Source organism: Canis lupus, chromosome 1 (assembly GCF_003254725.2).
Source record: "Canis lupus dingo isolate Sandy chromosome 1, ASM325472v2, whole genome shotgun sequence".
In the NCBI taxonomy this organism is placed as follows: Eukaryota; Metazoa; Chordata; class Mammalia; order Carnivora; family Canidae; genus Canis; species Canis lupus.
The window spans coordinates 112,509,682-112,528,659 of NC_064243.1; the positions used below are offsets into that span (position 1 = coordinate 112,509,682).

Here is an 18,978-nt window from a genome sequence, read left to right on the forward strand (position 1 = left end):
GTCCGCGGAGCTGGGGCTCGGGCTCTCGCCCCTGCGCTGTCAGCGGCGCCTCGGCGGGGCGGGGGCCGGCGCGGCAGCCTGGTCCGCTCCCGCCCGGCGCCTCGGGCCCTCTCTGCTCCGCCGCGCGCTTTGCCTCCCGCCCCGGCCCCTGCTTCTCCGCGCTGCCCTCCCCACCGTTGCTTCTCCCGTCTTCCCATCCCCGGGGAAGACAGGGCCACCTCGGTCGTTCCCCCAACGATTGCTTTCTCTAGAGTCCCAGGGGTCAGCCTCTCCGTGACCACTTTTCTATGGACCCTGTTTTCTTTCTCTGTCTCCTGCTTTCTCTCTTCCCCGTATCTCTGTCTCGCCCTGATTCCCTGTCCCCTCATTGTCCCTCTCTTCACTTGGCTCTGTGTGTCCGTCACGGTCTCTCTTGTCTCAGCCTCTCTCGCCTGTCCCAGGAACCCTGCATGCCTGTGCCTCTGTCCCCTCCCCCGCCCCGGGGCTCCCCACCATCCGCAGGTGAAAGCCACAGACTGTCCAGACACCCCTGCTTCAAGTCCATTCCCGGAGAATTGGTGTGCCTGGCTGTAGTCAGAACCTGTTACCAGGCCCTGTGTTCTTCGTGGGACTGAAATGCACATAAATGTGGCCACCTGGCTCCTTTCTGTGTCCCCTCCCTGCTCCGGGGCGTAGCCTGGGGTGAGAGCCTCCCCCAAATACTTCCTATTTCTCTCAGAGAGCAGCTAAGACTGGCTACCTGGCCCTCCGTTGTGGGGAGTGGGCAGGGGCTGCGGGCCCAGAACCCTGGGTCTGAGAGAGAAGGGGGTTGGGGGCCTGGACTCCTGGGTCCCACCAGAGGGGAGCATCCCCATGAGATCCATGACTCCTGCCAAGGTCTGCAGTTGGGAAGGATTTATTATCACTAAGTGGCCATGACAGAGCAGGGAGGGGGAGGTGACACTAACGAGGCTCTACAATCAGCTCCCCTAGAGGCAGCGATTAAGGGCTCATTACCCGCTGGGTGTTGGGGGGGGGGTTGGGGGAAAAGCAGCAGGAGGAGCGCTGAATTGGGGCATGGGGAGGGGATGAGGACAGTCTAAAGGGAAGAAGAGCAGACACCCTCAAGGGAGAAGTTGAGTCAGGACACTTCCAGGAAAGATTATGAAAAGAGAACAGGAAGGGGTGGGGGGACACCAGAGCTGGCGACACAGCAGGAGAGGGCAGCCCACAGGGTCACCCTGCAGGGTCACGGCTTCTCCAGCTGGACATCCCCGTCTCCAATGTGGAGGCTTCCCACGTCCTGGTAGGTGCCCTGGAGGCCCCTGGAGATGTCCTCGTACATGGAGCAGTCATCCAGATTCAGGCCCTGGGTGTGGACACACGGTGGTGGGGCTCAGCACCCTGACGCCCAGACCCACGGCCCCACGTGACCCCGGGAAGGACCCCCATGAGAGCCCCAACGCACCCGCCCCTAACCTGTCCCCACTCGCCCACTCACCTCATAAAGGTTTTCATCTTCATAGTCATCCTGGGCATCCACCCCAAACTTCATATTTTGCCATCGTTTCTGGGAGGGAGGGATTGGGAGCCACAGTGAGGGGAGGTGGGAGGAGAAGATGTTTTCTGAACCTCCTGGATGCTGAGAAGTGCTTGACCAGAGGAGGTAAGGTATGGCCAAAGCCACATAGCAGGTGAGTGGCAGGTGTCTCTGGATCCAAGCCCGTGTCCCCCTGGCTGTCTCTACTGCCTCACTGCTCTTGCAGGAGCCACAACTATCATAGAAATGGCAGTGGCTGTCCTGTGGCCTAAGGCGGGGCTGGTGCAGGTCAGAGACTCCAGGAGGACAGCCAGGCCCCTCTTCCCTGGCTACCTCTGGAGGGCTCCTGTGCCTCTGGTTGGTGGGGGGGGGTAGAGCGAGACACCATGGCTGGGTGAGGGGGACTTGGGGGGTATGAGGACAACCCTGAGGGGAGACGGGGTGAGGAGGCCCCTCTGGGCCCTGCCCCCTTTATTTATTGATTTTTTAAAGATTTTATTTATTTATTCATGAAAGACAGAGAGAGAGAGAGAGAGAGAGAGAGAGAGGCAGAGACACAGGCAGAGGGAGAAGCAGGCTCCTTGCAGGGAGCCTGACGGGACTCAATCCCAGGACTCCGGGATCATGCCCTGAGCCAAAGGCAGACGCTAAACCGCTGAGCCACCCGCTGAGTACCCCCTGCCCCCTTCAAAATCCTGTCATGGTGCTAATTCATTTGCCCCTCAGCCTTGGGATGGGGCTGTCACCCTCCCATGCTAGGAGGGGACCTCAGCGTCAGAGGGTCCCGGTCCACCGGGGGGCTCACCCTGAACAGCAGCAGGGTCCCAGGCACCACGGCACAGAACAGCAGGATGATGCCCTCGGCTGTGATGATGTTGTTCTTGGTACCCTCTCCCATGTCCAGGAAGGGTCTGGGGAGCCGCTCTGGGAGGAGGGGGTGCTGCTCAGAGCACTGGTGCCTCCCCGCCCCAACCCTCCTGGCCTCCCAGCCCTGTCCCCACCCTCTGATGTCCGCGGCCCCATCCTGGTGGCGCAGATGGGGCAGCATGGCCGGGTGGCCTGGGAGCCACACCAGGGCTGGCACTCACCGCGCACGCGGAGGTAGGTGCCGCAGGACTGCTGGGAGCTGAGGATTTTTTGGTTGAGATCTTTCTCCTCCACCTGGCATCGGTACATGCCCATGTGGCTCTTGTTCACAGTGTCGATGGTCAGCTCGCCATTGGGGCCTTTGCCGTAGCTCAGGAAGATGTCGGGCCAGGTGGCGTTGCCTTGGAGGACGCGCCACCACGTGATGTTGAGCTTGCTGGACAGCCTGCTGCGGTTATGCAGGCACTGGAGGCGGGCTGTTTCCCCCAGGCTCACCGTCATCGATGGCGGGCCCCCGTCCACCCACAGGGCCTGGCTCCCGGGGCCTGTGGAGAGGAGGAGACAGGGACTGTGGATGGGCCCCAGCTCTGGCCTGCAGCAGCAGCACCCCTGGGCGCTTGTGTGTGTGTATGTGCGGAGGGTGTTGAAGACACTCCCGAGGAGGAGTGTAAGACACCTTGGGGTGGTGACACACCCCTGCAGGTCCCCACACCTCACCAGCGCCATCTCTTGCCACCCTCCCTGCCTGCGCTCTGTCCTTTGCCCCCAGAGAACTCAGTGGCGTTTGGATATTTGATTTCCTTGCAGTAGGAGTGCCCTGGACCAGGTAGCAACCTCCAGGATCAGTCTGGGCATCACCTCCTCCTCCTGAAGGCCTTCCAGGCTCGCTTTCCCAGCCCCCAGCTTCTCCTGGCACCTGGCACTTTATCTGGTGTAATCTTCACTAACCCCTTCGAGGTAGGTTCTCTCATTATCCCATTTTGTAGGTGGGACAGCTAAGGCCCAAGGAGGATGCGTTGATTGCCTGGCATCACCAGGGCAGCAAGAGAGGCTAGCATCTCAAAGTCTGAGCCTTTGGGCCTACCTTGCCCTGTGACCTCAAACCCGTCTTGTTCTTTGTAACTTGTGTGTGTAGACCTGGGGGTCAGGAGTGAGTTAGGTTGGCAACTGGGTGTGCGGAGGGTGGGGGTGGGGGGTTAGGGGAGGGCCTCAGCGAAGTGGTTGGCTGCTGGGGAAACCCCAGCTCCCAGTCCCCCAGGCAGGCCCACCCACCTGGCTGGCTCTGCTTCTTTTGGAGGGAGGAGGTGGGAGGTGAGGGAGAGAGGAGGAGGAAGAGGTGGAGAAAGAAGCAGCAACCTTAGGGGCGTGGGAGCCAATCCCTGGCCCCACTCCCAGTGTGTAACCCGGACAGTCACAGCCCCACCAGCTGGCATTGTATGGGGTGGAGGTGGGGAGGAAGCCCCAGGAGGGCAGTGTCTTGATGAGGAGCCCCCTTCCCCAGCACTGAGAAGGGGTTCCCTACACAGTGGGGTGACGGAGATTCAAGGCAAAGAAGGAGAAAGCTGTTTCTTCTCTCTGAAGCTGAGAGCTACCCCCAAGTCCCCTTCCTGCCCCCAGCTCTGGAGCTCAGTCAAGGGCAACCTTAGTTCCTTATTTTGACCTGTGGGGATGAGGGGGTGGGGAAGTCGTCTGTCGCCCTGTTCTCCGTCCATGTGGCTGTGGACACCCCTTCAACTTTGCCGAATCCCCTGCAGCCTCCCCTCGGACCTGCGGCCTGCTCAGGATGGTCAAGCAGGTGGATGCAGTTTCTTTAGGGGCTTTCCCGGCACCCCCCTACACCTGCTGGCTCTTCACTTCCACTCCCAGTGCCTTCGTCTCTGCCTCTGCCCTCTCTCCAGCCTCCTCAGTCCTCCCCGCCCCACCAGCCCCCACCTCCCAGCACCAGCCTGTTAGCCACGTACCCAGGCCACCAGCAGAGATTAGGAAGAGGAGAAAGGTGGTGGCACACAGCGCTTGGAGGAGTCCGGGACCCCCAGGCATCTTTCCCAGTGGGGTGGTTGGTCTGGGGAGCAGCAGTCCTGGGGTACCAGATTCCACCTCGGCTGCCCCGAAACCCCGCCCCACTTCCTGCCCAGCCCTGCCGGAGATGGGCTCCAATGGCCCCACGGCTGGGCCCCTTCAGCTGTGGGCTGGAGGAGGGGGGGCAGCCCCTGTCACTGTGCTTCAGGCCCGGAGTGGAGAGAAACCGCTCCCTGCACCTGTGGCCACAATTCCCCTGAGGGGAGGTTGCTGGGTGGGGGAAAGAGACCAGTCGAGGCCTGGCTCCTCACAGGCCAGCCCTGGGAAGGAAGCCTGAAGGAGCCAAAGTCTGAGGTGTCTCTTGCCTACTGGTGATCTGCCGGCCCGGAGCTTCTGGGCCTGGTCTCTGCTCTTCACTGGCTGTAGGCAAAGCTTATCTCCTCTCTTGAGCCTCCATGTCCTCACTTCTTGGTGCTGGAACCCAGGATTCAAAGGGGTTGTGCATGCAAAGCTCTGAACACAGGGCCCAGCCCATAGTAGCTGCTCAGTAAAAAGTGGTTACTACTAATGCTCATGAGGAAAAAAATGAGGCAGGTCGACCAGCTCTATGACTAGGGGTGGCTTCCTGTTCTGAGCCTTGGCATTAAATTTTTTTTTTTTTTTAATTTTAAAGTGGGACGCCTGGGTGGCTCAGCGGTTTGGTGCCTGCCCTTGACCCACGGCCTGATCCTGGAGTCTCCGGATTGAGTCCCATGTCGGGCTCCCTGCATGAGCCTGCTTCTCCCTCTGCATGTCTCTCTCTCTCTCTGTGTCTCTCATGAATAAATAAAATCTTAAAAAAATTTTGTTAAGTAATCTCTACACTCAACAGGGGGCTCAAACTCACAACCCCAAGGTCAAGAGTCACCAGCTCTTACTGACTGAGCCAGCTGGGCACCCCAGCCTTAGCATTTAGAGAAGAGGATGAGAATAACTCCGGTGTTGTAACATGAGATGATGTTCCCAGCACCTGAGTGAGAAGTTAGAGCCACGGAGGGTTCTTGAGGCAAGTCAGCCTCCCCACAAGTGGGCAAGGTAGGCCCCGCCCCATTGTACAGAGAAAACGGGCCCAGAGAGATGCCGTAGCTTGCCTGGTGTCATACGGCCTGGGAGTGGTGGAGCAGAAATTCAAAGTCACTTACGTGTGCCCACATACCTTGGAGCATCATTGTAGGTCATGTGGAAGGAAACTGAGTCCGAGGAGTGGGGGTGGGGAATTACAAGAGATTGTTGAGATGTTTGTGAGCAGTCGGGGGACCATCACGCTCACGCATAAGGAGACACTTAGGAAAAAATTTTACTGCAGGGACATTTTTAGTAGCAAATGTGGAAACAAAGAGTCCATGTAAGGGAGATGGGATGCACACATTGTGATGTAGGCAGCCCGTGGAGTAGCACTCCGCAGAGGAAGAAGCTGAGCTCTACTTGTCAACATGGCTGCATCTCAGAAACGGCATGAAAATGACAAAAAACATGTAGCATGCAACAGTTGACTTGTTTCCAAAAGGCGAAACGACATCGGGTGCCGTTAGGGACACGTGCACCTGTACTTGAGGTGTGAACTGTGCGGGGGAGTGACATCCAATTCCTGAGAGGGGTTCCTTCTGGGGGGGAAGGGAGGGCTGGGACTGGGAGGGATAGAGGGCTTTGCCCATCTTGGTTTTAGGTCTTGTTTTACTTCTTTAAGCTGGGTAGTGTGTCCACGGGTTCTTCTCACAGGAATAGGAATAGGAAGTTTTGCATACTTGAAGCATTTCATAAGTTTTTAATTTTTTAAAAAATTTTTATTTATGATAGTCACACACAGAGGTAGAGAGAGGCAGAGACACAGGCAGAGGGAGAAGCAGGCTCCATGCACCGGGAGCCTGACGGATTCGATCCTGGGTCTCCAGGATCACTCCCTGGACCAAAGGCAGGCGCTAAACCGCTGCACCACCCAGGGATCCCCCATAAGTTTTTTAAAAAGTGCAACCATCACCTATGTGGAGGAGCATGGGCCACAAGTTTGATTCCTATATTTGGATTTCAGCTCTGCCAACTGACTGGTTGTCTGGGCCTAGGTTTCTTCTCCTGTAATCTGGGCACAATCCCCCTGGAACCCCCTTGTCCTGCTTGTGAGGCTGCAAGAGTAGGACAGTGAGTTTTTTTTTTTTTTAATGATTTTATTTATTGAAAGACAGAGACAGGCAGAGAAGCATGCTCCATGCAGGGAACCTGATGTGGGACTCAACCCCGGGACTCCAGGATCACATACTGGGCCGAAGTCAGGTGCTAAACTGCTGAGCCACCCAGGTGTCCTGGACAGTGAGCTTGTTGCAGCTCCTAGGACATCGTCACCCTTCTCTGGCCTGGCGGCCCTGCTCCTTTCCCTCCGGGGACCCAGGTGCTCAGTTGCAATCCTTGCTCTGTGGCAGGCCAACAGCCCCTCTGTGCTTCAGCTTCTCCTTGTGACCCCCTACCTAGGAAGAAACTCAGCACATAACTGCAGCCCTAGGAATTCACCTCCTTCATCTGAACTGGTTTCCAGGCCCTCGACCGCCCCCCAGTGGCTGCAAGGGCGCAGCTGCTGGATAGCAGGTCCTCAGGCCTGGTGGGCCTGTTGGGGGGGGGGGGGGGGGGAGTCCACCTGCCACTTACCCAGCACCGCTGCCAAGCAGGCACTTGGACTCGCTGCATTGTGTTCTCATGTCCACTCTATGACATGTCTTCATCCTCAGTTGACAAAGGAAACAGGGAATGACTAGCTGAGGCCATGCCTGGGAGCGTAACCTTCTGGGCTTTTTTCCCATTTCCCTTCCTATCGAGGGAAGAACCCCAATGGCTCTGCCCAGTGCTGGAGACAGTGCCCAAGCTCAAATACCTGCTTTGCCATCCCCTAGTTGTAGTGTCTAGGCAATTCACCCAATCTGTGACTGACTTGCCCTATAACCAAACTACAGGTGCTTTTTGGCATCTTCACAGGGTTGCCTAGTGTATTAAGTGAGGTTTATTCAGTGCCTTGCACCTGGTAGGCTTAGGCTGTTCAGTGCACCTCTTCCAGCATGGACACCTGAGCTGGGAGGGAGGATAGCTTCACCCCCCACCGAATACGGGACTCTTGATTTTTCCATCCTCAACACGAAGGAGCTGGTCAGGCCCTATCTATATATGGCCTCTGTAAGATCCCTCAGGAGTGATAAAGACAAGGAGTGGAAAGCTGAAGGGGATTAAGTTGCTCAAGACTGCAGAGCATTAGGGTCAGAGCTGGAAGTTAACTTGAGTCATTGGAGTTCAAAGCTCAGGGAGGCTTCACACCGGAAGTAAATGGGTCCAATCACTTAGGCTACGGGATATCTGGAGACCTTGGCCAAACCAGCACAGGCTCAGCTTTCTGGGGTCTGGCACATGCCCACTTGGTGTCCTTCAGATCTCCCACCCCTACACCAAAGGTCCAATCACAGGTAGAACTCCACCCCATTGGCACCAAGAGGCAATCACCATGCAGGACTGTAGAAGCAGTGGTGCCCAGCTCAACCTCAGTGCAGGAACCTCGCACACCCCTCCATCCGGGTGGTGGTGGGTGTGGGTGCAAATGCCACCCCATCCTGGCTCTGGGGCAGGACCACTTGTGTTGTCCAATGAAAGGTGCACACAGGTCATCTTGGTCAGGAGGCACTCAAGGAGATGCCAGGAGTGAAGGCTGGCAGGGAAGAAGCCATCTGCCCCTCCTGCTTTGTTCCAGCAGGGGGAAGAGTGCCACTTCTGCAGCCCAGGCCCCAGTTGGGGCCACGGTTCACAGCCACTCCTTTCAGTTTCTCATCTGAAAACTGCAAAGGCAGGATGTGGGAGGAGGGGCAAGAGCCTCCAGGTCTGGAGCCACCCCGGTTGCGGGAGAAGTCTTTGAACTGGCAAGGCTGGGCCTTGGGTTTTAGTGGCTATTGGTGCTGCAGCCACCCAGGGGACCCCTAGCCCCCCTTTCACGAGGGAAGGAAGTGCGGCGCAGTGATGCAGTGCTCCCTCCTTGGGCCTCCAAACTGAAGAGGACCAGCCAATCAAGAGACTGGGACCAGCACTACGAATGAGGCAATTTATTAACCCAGCATTTGTTCTAATGCTTCTTGTTGGCAGCTGCCACCTGCGGGAAAAGATGGGAGAGTAATTAAGATCAGCTGTGGGGTTGGAGTTCGGTACTTCAGAGCACCTCCCCACTATCCAAGGGACACCAGGCAACTGGATTCGTGGCCTGACGGGTGTCCAGCCAATCGGATCCCTGGATCCCTGCCACCTCAGGTACTCCCTCATTTTACAGAAGTGTCAACTGGGACTTGAGCATATTAGGGGGATTCCAACACCCATTGCCCTGTCACCACAGGGGTGTCTGTGTAAGGCCCGGCCCTGCCTTGGCACAGTTCACTGGTTCCTTCCAGGCCACCCTTGGGACTCCCAGGGGGCTGACACCTTCTATTCTCTCTTGCTACTTGACTAAGTGACTGAGCCCCCTCCAAAGCTCCTAGGGGGTCTGAGTTAACATAAAGAAGAAAGCCTGGGGGCTCCTGCTGCTGTAGCTAACTGAGCCCTCACTACCACCCTCTGATGCGGGCAAGGACAGACTGCTCTACAGATGGGGGTGGCTCCAGGCAAATGGACTCTGCCCCAAGGTGTCCAGCCAGTCAGTCATGTGGATGGAGACCCGAGTTCTGAGCTGGCTTGCCTCCCCCTCTCTACAGCCGTCCCATCTGGTGCTCAGTAAGCATGAAAAATAGGAGGAAACACTGCAGCCAGAATCCTAAGAAGGCTGACCTGGGAAGAGGGAGTTGTGTGTGCAGAAACATGCCCTGCATGAGAAACCAACCCGGCTGCACCTCAGGCTTGGGGTCCCCTCACTCCGGCACCCACATTTTCAACCAGCGCTGGCAGGAAGTCAGAAATGTTTTCTCCTGCCCCCCCCACTCCCCACCCCAGACAGCCCTCTCTGACCCCCACCAGCCCAGGCTATGCCTTCCAGGGGAGGAAACTCTAACAAAGCTTGGGCTCTGAAAATGCCCAGGCAGTGACTAAGGCACCAGTCCTGGCCCACACCCAGGCCTCACCTGTCCGGCGATTCTGTCCAGATCCCGCTGTCCCTGAGGTGTCAGTTTGCGGCCCCTGTGGGAGAAGGGTCATGTGCCCCCCATCAGTGCCGGCTCTCAGCCCTGTCACTGCCAGGCCCCTCCTGGATGTGAGCCAGGTTTCCCAAGAAGGCACCTGGCCATGGGAGCACATGACACCAGCCAAGTCCCACCGAGGGCCCTAGTTGGTTGCATTCTAACAAGCTGGGGGCAGCAGTGGGAGCCCCCCTGAGAGCTGCTGGGGTGTCGTTTGTGCAAGCATTAGATCAAAAGCCCCGAAAAATCAATTGGGAAAAGTTAACGAGCAGGCTAATGAAAGCGGACAGTCGCTAAATTACCTTCCTAGAGCTCGGGGTAGTCAGCCAGAGAGGTCGGGGTGAGGCCCCTGACTGTTGGCTTCTCTGCTGAATCCCCTGCCTGCCTGAGGGGCAGCTGCAGACCATGCAGGACAGACCGGACACCTCTCCACAGGGGGAAGGATGGCTCTAGATCACTTCCTTACAGGTGATTTGGCCCCAGGTCTCTTCCATCACCCGCCATTCCCACTTACCCATCTTGGTCCTTTTCCACCATTTTCAGCCCCTCTAGGGCTTGGAGGACCCTGCGGGCCACGCTCTTGGAGCCTCTGCTGAAGTGGCTGGGCATGACCCCGTTTCTCTGACGTCCCCCGTAGATCTTAGTCATGGAGCCGACCCCAGCGCCGCCCCGGAGGTACAGGTGCCGTGCTGTGGAAGCTGTGGGGTGCGTGGAAGCTGTGAGGACCCTTCCTTTCCATAGCCGAGACAGGCTGAGGGAAGGGCTTTGCTCGAGGTCACACCTATCAATTCTGTGCGCGTGTGGAAGCTAGTATTTCCCTTCGTATGGCCGGCCTGGGGAACTGCGAAGATGCACCAAGGCCCAGTTCCAGGCCCCTACCACCAAGCTGCCCCACCACAGCTATGCTGCCATGAAGGAGGACTCTAACCTGTAGGTAAAGCCTAGAAAATGCCTAAGCCACAACTGTCCATCTCCATGTGCCCAGGCCCAAGGGGCAGGAAGGTAGGGGAGGGGACATGCTGCTTACCGGAGTGCAGCTCCCCAAGCCCCTCAGCTCTGGAGAACTCAGGGTCAGGGTGGATGCCCCATGCAACCTGGAACGGGTGTCACCCACTCTGTGGACACAAGGTTCTTATCTCTAGCCTTGCTTGGGCAAGTCCCCACTCCCTCACGGTTCTGTCCTACAGAATCGCTTCTCCACCAGGCACTGGACGATCTGCTTTTCACTCTCTTCCATGAGGCAGTAAGATACCCTCAGCACCTGGCCTGATGGCATGGCCTTGGCAAGTCCTCACCCTCATCTGAGAACCAGGAGTAACAGTCCCTCAGAGGAGCGTGGCTGTGAACACTGCACAGGTGCCTAAGGCTAGTCTCCTTCACAGAAAAGCTAACAGGCTCCAGAAAGTACTCACTGGTCTGGAGTCACATAGCCCTGAGGGACTGCCCCTCCAGATTGTTCTGGCTTTCTACCTCAGGGGGCCACTGCACATGAAGGAATTGGGGCCCAAGATACAAGGACTCCAGGTCATTCCAGGGCCCCCGGAGACCAGCAAGTCAGGTTTAGTCCCGCAGATCAAAGGGGCAATCAGGACTCACTTCCTCAGTAACCACTTACTCGGAAGAGCTGGGTGCTGGGCCGTGTCCACGACCCCCTGGGGGTGGGGGACTTGACCAGTTGAAGAGGGCTATGCCACCCCTCTGCTTGCCCCTCCCAGAGTAGCTCTTCCACACCACTTGCTCCCCAGGCCCCTGCACCCCTGTAACATAATCTCCAGCTACAGCTGTGGGCTTCTGGGAGCCATAGCACAGATGAACCCTTCACCACCTATTAGAACAACTGCTTCTGGCTGCTGCTCACCTTAAAAACCATTCTCCTTGGTTCTTCCCATCCCCACTTTACCCCTTACCCTCCCAACACCACCTCTAGGACCAAAACTCCCTTTCCAGGGACACATCTCTGAAGAACTCCGAACTTTACCAGCTCACATGCCCAACAGCCACCATCCTTCCTTCCACAGCTTGGCCTGGGTGAGAGTAGGACAGCCTCAGGAAGGGGGTGAGATGCATATTCCTAAGCACACAGCTGCCCTGGAGAGGCCTGGCCAAGATAGGATTAACACTCTGCTCAAACCCGATCTGGGCTCTGTATAAAAAGGGGTACCTAAACCCGAACTGTCTGATACCAAAGGGTCTGAATCCCAACACTACTCCTCATCAGCTGTGAGAGTCCATTTCCGTTTCAGGTGGTCTGGGTCATGGTACCTAAAGGGGAAGACTTCCTTAAATCCTGAGAAGTGAGTGGCAGAGAATAAGCTCCAGCAAAGTCCAACCATTAGTTTCTTTGAAATGGTGGGGTGGCGGGTTGCTTTAAAGTTCTTTAAAAAAAGATTTTATTTGACAGAACAAATGAGCATAAGTAGGCAGAGTGACAGAGAGGGAGAAGTAGGGTCCCCACTGAGCAGAGACCAATGCCAGATTCTCTCAGGACCCTGGGATCATGATCGGAGAAGACAGACATTTCACCAACCAAGCCAGTCAGGTGCCCCTAATTTGTTTTTTAAAGCTGCATCAAACTATCTGGTGTGGTGTCAGACATCACAAGCCGAGGTGCCCCCCTCACCTTGATAATTATTCTCCTGACCCATTAGAAGAGTACTAACTCCACAAACTGAAAGCTGTTACAGTCAAAAGAAACAAATTCTACGAAATATTGACCAATTTTTCGCACCCCTCCACCCCTGAAGAAGACCCAGCCCCCAACCTCTTTTGAAGTGGAGTTGTAACATCACAAATCCAGGCCATCCTAGATGCTGTTTATGAGGGCCACAGCGAGTCAAATGGCTTCTCCTCAAGTCCCTCTAAAGGCTTTCTGCTCCACTCCTCTGGGGGAAATCCTATTCCAAGTATCCAGGAGTCACTTGGTGCCTCCAACTGTGAAGGACCAGCAGCATGCCCCACGCATGGGGCCACCAGAGGGAAGAGGGTCAGAATGCACTGGAGCACCTGGCGGACCAAGGAAATTGCACAAGTGTCTTTGCAAGCCAGCATCTCAACAGCTTGTTTAAATTCAGATCTGTGACCCCATTCTCATCTCCCGAGTCACAAAGTGGGAAAAGGAAGCCTCTCATGTACATCTTGCCCCCAACCCTCCTCTGCTAAGCTTTTAAAGACAAAAATGACTTCCTGACATTGTCACCCCGATCTTCTTCCTGCAAGGTCTTGATTCTGCCAGTAACACAACATGGGTGACTGCCCAGCCCTGAGCAGGGGTCAGAGACAACCAGGTTCCATCCTACAATGAAATGCACTCCAATGTCCCAATTCAGCAGTCACTCACTGTCAAGACGAGACAATGGATTCTCACCTCCCCTCTAAAAATCAAGAGATTAAGAGTTTGTCCAAGGCCCCTCACAAAGCCCTAAAGGTGGTCTTTCCTGGACACCGCCCCTCCTCTTCTTAGAGCAGCTCCTGACAGGTTCTTTCTAGCCCTACCTCACCCTTCACCACTGACTTGGGACCTCTTAAACTCCTCTAGCTCTGTTCCTCTTCAAGAGGAGCCCTCAGGAAGGCTCTGCCAACTGCCTTTTTATTGCCTCCACCAGAGATCAAAACGTGTTCACTCCACAATGGCTCTATCAACATGCCTCCAGAAGTCAAGTCCCATACCACCCACCCACTGCCAGAGCTCAGCCTACCAGAACAGGCCACTGTCCTACTGTGCTCTGGCTCCAAATCTCCAAGGAGATTAGAGGCCAAGGCCTCATGATCCAAATAAAGAAAAAAAGCAAATACAGCACAGACTGCTTGCCATGTCCTCCCAGGGTCACTTCACCCCATAGGCACCTTAGTTTCCTCTTTGGTAGCAGAGTATCTCCTATGACTTGTCTGAAGTATGGGAGAACTCTAACTAGGCTGGCAAACTTTTCCTGTAAAGGGTCAGAGTAAACATTTTTGGCCTTGTAGGCCATGTGGTCTGGGACAACTACAACTCTACCTCTGGTGTGGATGTAAACAAACAGGCGTAGCGGTATCCCAACAAAAATGTACCCAACAGACCTGTCTAGAATCACCAGGCTATATACTATTGAGGCAGCTGGAAAATAGAGGTAAAAAACAAATGGGGGCGGGAGGGGGGTGCTAGGTGGCTCAGTGGTTGAGTGGTTTGGCTCAGGTAGTGATCCTGGGGTCCTGGGATCGAGTCCTGCATCAGACTCCCCACAGGGAGGCTACCTTCTCCCTTTGCCTAGGTCTCTGCTTCTTCCATGAATAAATAAATCTTAACCCCCGCCAAAATAAAAGGAATCTGGGAACCTTGAGTAAGGGAGACCAGAAGAGCACACACACTTAGTTGTCAAGAGGAGGGATGGGGTAGGCAGAAAGGGGCCACAGCTACAGCAAGACTCATCTGTGTGTATTGCCCAGAGTCCTGATCTCATTTCCTATTAATCTCTCCCCACCTCCAAAAATAAAGTATGAAATGCAGCTAAGGGAAGAGAGCTGGAGACCCCCTCCTCAAAGTGATGGCACGGATGGGGTGGATTGTGGCATCACTAGCTGGCATGTTATTTAAGGTTCCTGACAATAACCATAAAACAGAAACCACCAATTCTACCTTGGAGGTTTTTGATAAGGCAGATTAAGCAAAATATGCATGTGTACCTAACCGTACAGGAAAAGCTACCTCAAATTCTCATCTTAGACCCAAAGTTGCCATGACCAATGGATTCTTGGGGCATTGCCAAAAAACTCAGGATCGGGCAGGCTTGCTTTCTTCCCTAGATGGGTGGATGGGGTGGTGGTCTCACCCAGACCTCTTCATTCACTGTGCCCAGGCAAGTCACATCAGCTTTCCTTCACCAACCCCATTTTCCTCCTGAAAGCACAGCAGTGATTCCCACCATAATGCCATCCACCCTACCCACCTGAGTTGACCTTTTCAACCTCAGAGATCTGAGGCTGCTGCCCCTGTGCCCAGTGTAGGCCTGAATGAAGAGTGGACCTCACAGATATTCAATCCACGAGTGCACCACCAATCTATGAAACGGTCCATATTCCACAGCACTAAGGCAATCTGTACCAAAGTCAACTCTTCTCAAGGTCATCTGGAGGTTTTCTCAATTCCCAAACCTTGCTTCCCGCCTACTTCCTATCAGGAGACAAGCTTTGGCCAGGATAGGGCCCCTAGGTCACGGAGGAAGATCGAAGGTTGTAGAGGCTGAGGGCCCTCAGTGAAGGCCTATGCAGAGGCTGCCACCTAGAACAACTGAGCACTGACCAGCACCACTCCCATCCCCAAGTTAGGCCTTAATGAGGAGACAGCTTGGAGAAACTTAAAATGTCAACGACAGGTGAAAATGAGCACTGTGCTATCAGGTACTACATTTGTCATTCCTTCCAAGTTGTCATCACTGGAAAACCAATAGTTGGGACTGGCAATGGTTACAGGGAGACCATAAGGCTTTCTTTCAGGCACTTGGAACTTACCAAGATTTAGAGAAAGGAATCATCTGGCCAGACCCCAACCTCTTAGAAATAATTTACTAAAAAGGCAATGAGAAAGTGAGTCTGATGATCTAAACATTAAAAAACACAATAGAGGGGATCCCTGGGTGGCTCAGCCGTTTGGTGCCTGCCTTTGGCCCACGGTGTGATCCTGGAGACCCGGGATCGAGTCCCACATCGGGCTCCCTGCGTGGAGCCTGCTTTTCCCTCTGCCTCTCTCTCTATCATAAATAAATAAATCTTAAAAAAAAAAAAAAAAAACAAACACACACACACACGACTTTTCTTGAAGGATTACTGCCACAGGTAAACTCCAGAGCATTTTAACAGTTATAAACTCATTTGATTCCCACTACAACCCTGCAATGGTACATTCATTAGTCCCATTTTATTTTTTTTCTTTAAAGATTCTACATATTCATTCCTGAGACAAAGGCAGAGACACAGGCAGTAGGAGAAGCAGGCTCCAAGGAGAGCCTGATGTGATATGGAGTCTCGTGGAGGATCCAGGACCCCAGGATCACACCCTGAGAAGAAGGCAGATGCTCAACCAGTAAGCCACCCAGGCATCTCCATCAGCCTCATTTTACAGAAGAGAACAAGAGGCACAGGCAGATGGGGAGGCCACAGGTAAGCAGTAGAGAAGAATTTGAACCCAGAGAGTGTAGACCCCATGAACATAAATACCTCCCTCTAAAACACACCACCTCTAAGTAAAATATGAACACTCGCTTGACCCTGGGTTTCCCTGGAGGCTCAGAGGAAGCCACAGGTCCTCACTTAACCCTCTTACAAACGAAGAAAACAAATTCAGAATGTGAAGATATCAAGTGTCTCACACAAGCACACAGGGACCGTCTGAGGTTTCTCCTCTCACACCGTAGGTCAACCATGATTTAAAAAGTTTCACCTCTCTTGCCTATCCTGGGCTCACAGAGAATGGGGAGGTATGGTTTGTGCCAGGGGTCACCCAGGCCCCCACTACCCAGGCAGAGGCCCCAGTTCCTCACCAGCTCGCGTGTAGAACCAGTTCTCATCGTAGGGAGCAAGCTCTTTATGCTTGGCCAGCTTGACAGTGTCCACCCATTCAGGGACTTTCAGCTTCCCAGACCTGGGATCAACAGCGATAGAGGCACGATTCAGGAGTCTCCACAAACTCCGTCCCCCAAATCCCCTCTGCTCAGCATAACTGTAGGTTAAGGGGAGCCCCACGTGTCCCAGAATACAAAGCATCTGAAACCCAATTACAAGCCAGACCCAGGCCTCAGGCAGACAAGCAGACTCCACAGAGACCTCACAAGCCTCCCTCCACCAGGGGAGAGAAACGCCCGCCCAGGAGCCCGGAAAGACCACAGCCCCCACAGGCCGCGAGCCCCGATCCCCACACTCACTTTTTGAGGAAGGCTGCCAGAGCTCTGACGAACTCCTGCTGGTTCACGTCTTTTACAGTAACTCCAGGCATCTGGAAGAAAAAAAGAGCAAGCATGTGAGCTCAGGACCCGGGCAGACGACTGACAGGGGACGGGGTGCGGCCCCCACGACACCGAAACCGCCGCACTCCCATTACTTCCCAAGGCCCCACTTCGGAACTGGGCCCTGAAGGCCCCGGCGCCTGCGGGCGCTCCACTTCACCGCGCCTCGCGGTCTCTGCGGGTCGCACCAGCACGGTCTGGCGCCGCTATGGAGACGGAGACGACCCTGGCCCGATTCGGGGGCGCCTCCCGCATCTCCGCCGCCCACTCGGTCCAGCCTCGGTTCCCGGACCGCGCGGTCCAGGCATGTCCGGGCCTGCCGCTCGCACGTGGCGGCGGCTCCAGGGGGCGGGGCGGCCCCACGCGGTCGCCTCGGAGCCCTTCCCGGTACGCGATCCCGGCTGGAGAGCCGGGCCCTGACGCCCGGCGCCCAACACGAGCCGGAGCGCCCGCCTTACCGTGCGGCCTCCGCGCTGCCAGCCAGGGGAAAGGGAGCAACGGGGTTTCCCGGGCGCACAAGTCGGGCGTCGAGTCTCGCGAGAGGTGCGAGAGCTCGCGAGAGCGGGACCAGAAGAGCCGCTCCGCCTCTCTCAGGGCGAATGCGGCTTCGCCTCCGTGGAGATGGGAGGGTGTGTGGCCAGGGGGCGGGCTGGCAGAGGAAAAGCCAGGGGCACGCGGGGGTGGAGGTGTGCTTCCTCCCCACCCTTTCCTCTCCCGGAGCGAAACAGAGCTCCGATCCTGAGCTGGGGGTGGCGAGGTGGCTTCGTTTGCGTTGATCGGGGCGGAAGGAACAGCGGCGGAGGAGACGGTGGTGGCGGAAGCTGAGGGGCACTTGGGTGGGCAGAGAAGCGGGACGGGACCACTGCCCGCGCCCCCAGGGGGGCGACCCCCCCCGCCCCGGGAGGAAGCAGCTTTTCGTGCCGGAAGTGGGGGCAGTAAGGGCGGAACTGTGTTGGGGGACCCAGCGGTGGAGCAAGGAAGAAAAGCGTTCGGCCACCAGTTCTCGCGAGAGCAGGAGGAGGCGGACCACCCTTGTTAGGGCGGAAACTGCTTCATCACCGTCCAGGCGACCGCAGTGGGAATGAGGCAGTGCTGGCGGGGAGGAGATCGGGGCAGGGACAAAGAGGCGGAGGCGGGACCTTCGGAGAAGTTAGTGCAGCTCTGCCTCCTAGTGCCTGAATCTTGTTCGCTCAGCGCTTTGGGCTTATTTTGCCCGCTTAAAATCTATCCACCTCCCAGACCTGTGCGAGTCCAAGCTGTCCACTGCCCTATCAACACTCCAGTCTTTCCCCATTAAAGAAAAGAATACAATTTAAATGGATGCACCGAAATCCTGTTTTATTTGCCCCCTTTAAGTGACTGCTCCTGTACTTGATGTGTCTAATTAATTCTATCAACATATTTTTGTGTCTGTTCCTACCCTGTGCGAGGCACAGATAAACCTTATGTAGTGTTACATGCCTGATAGTTAAATCCTTGTAAAGTCCAGCAACCGAGAACAGAAAGGACACACTTCTTGTCTGATAAAATTGTTAACTCGCTGCAAAAGGAGACATTTAAATGCATGTGGCTGGGACGCCTGGGTGGCTCAGCCGTTTAGCACCTCCCTTCGGCCCAGGGCGTGATCCTGGAGTCTTGGGATCGGGTCCCTCATCAGGCTCCCTGCATGGAGCCTGCTTCTCCCTCTGCCTGTGTCTCTGCCCCTCTCCCTCTGTGTGTCTCATGAATAAGTAAAATATTAAAAAAATAATAAATGTATGTGGCTATTATGTTGAAAGGACAGAGTTTAAAACATAAGAGCGAATATTTTTTCCAGAGATACTGTGTATGCAAAATGCCTTAGCTATTAATAAGCCGATATGTTATACCAATAACTGTTAAAAAATTAAAACCAACTATCTTAGTTTGTTCAGGCTGCTATAACAAGATTCCACAGGTAATGGCTTATGAACAACAAATTTGTTTCTCATGGTTCTGAAGGCTGGGAAAGTCCAAAATCAAGGTGCCAGCAGATCTGGTGTCTGGTGAGGATGTGCTTCCTGGCTCATAACCATCTTTTTGCCATGTCCTCACCTTGCAGAAAGGTGAGGGAGAGAGGTCTTTGGGGAATTTTTTATTAGGGCACTAATCCCTACCAAAGGCACCATTTCCAAATACCATCACAAGTAGAAATTAGTTTTCAACATAGGGATTTTGGGAAGTAACACAAATGTTTAGTCTAGAACATAAACCATGTTTCTAGCATCATGTATTTAGATTAGAGCACCTCACATTCATGCAGAATGTGGTTGAAACCTATTTCACACTGTCTTGAAAACTTAAGAATAGTTTTAGTATCTCAGATTCCACCCCTCCCCCTGAATCAATATATGTGTTTTTGAATACCTAAGTTGCATGCATGTGTAACTATAAATATCCTATACTTAGGTAATTTATA

At 54.9% G+C, this 18,978-nt stretch overlaps 2 protein-coding genes and 1 long non-coding RNA gene across 9 annotated transcripts; 1 reads left to right on the forward strand and 2 right to left on the reverse strand.

The window, feature by feature from the left end:
- Positions 1–42: 42 nt before the first annotated feature.
- Positions 43–5,241, forward strand: LOC118353830 (uncharacterized). 3 transcript variants are annotated; one of them, XR_007402601.1, is made up of 3 exons: positions 43–876; positions 3,194–3,343; positions 5,079–5,241. It is a non-coding gene; the product is annotated as an uncharacterized LOC118353830 (long non-coding RNA). The 3 variants fall into 3 exon arrangements; XR_007402602.1 differs by having other exon boundaries at positions 44–876; positions 3,197–3,343; XR_004813250.2 differs by having other exon boundaries at positions 45–681.
- On the reverse strand, positions 880–4,513 carry CD79A (CD79a molecule). The gene is made up of 5 exons (XM_025424863.3): positions 4,348–4,513; positions 2,608–2,931; positions 2,325–2,443; positions 1,481–1,549; positions 880–1,348 (listed from the first exon to the last, which is right to left on the reverse strand). Exons 1-5 carry the CDS (start codon positions 4,424–4,426, stop codon positions 1,229–1,231), a joined length of 711 nt encoding a protein of 236 aa, XP_025280648.3. The 5' UTR covers positions 4,427–4,513; the 3' UTR covers positions 880–1,228.
- Positions 5,242–6,206: 965 nt separating the features above from the next.
- RPS19 (ribosomal protein S19) lies at positions 6,207–17,171 on the reverse strand. 5 transcript variants are annotated; one of them, XM_049094733.1, is made up of 6 exons: positions 17,000–17,081; positions 16,461–16,531; positions 16,080–16,180; positions 10,082–10,265; positions 9,514–9,568; positions 6,207–8,551 (listed from the first exon to the last, which is right to left on the reverse strand). In XM_049094733.1, the coding sequence occupies exons 2-6, from the start codon at positions 16,529–16,531 to the stop codon at positions 8,240–8,242; spliced, it is 723 nt and encodes a 240-aa protein (XP_048950690.1). In that variant the 5' UTR covers positions 17,000–17,081; the 3' UTR covers positions 6,207–8,239. The 5 variants fall into 5 exon arrangements, with proteins under 5 accessions (XP_048950690.1, XP_025280649.1, XP_048950731.1 ...); XM_025424864.3 differs by having other exon boundaries at positions 8,497–8,558; positions 17,000–17,171; XM_049094774.1 differs by lacking the exon at positions 17,000–17,081 and adding an exon at positions 16,652–16,987 and having other exon boundaries at positions 8,497–8,558.
- Between the last annotated feature and the right edge of the window lie 1,807 nt (positions 17,172–18,978).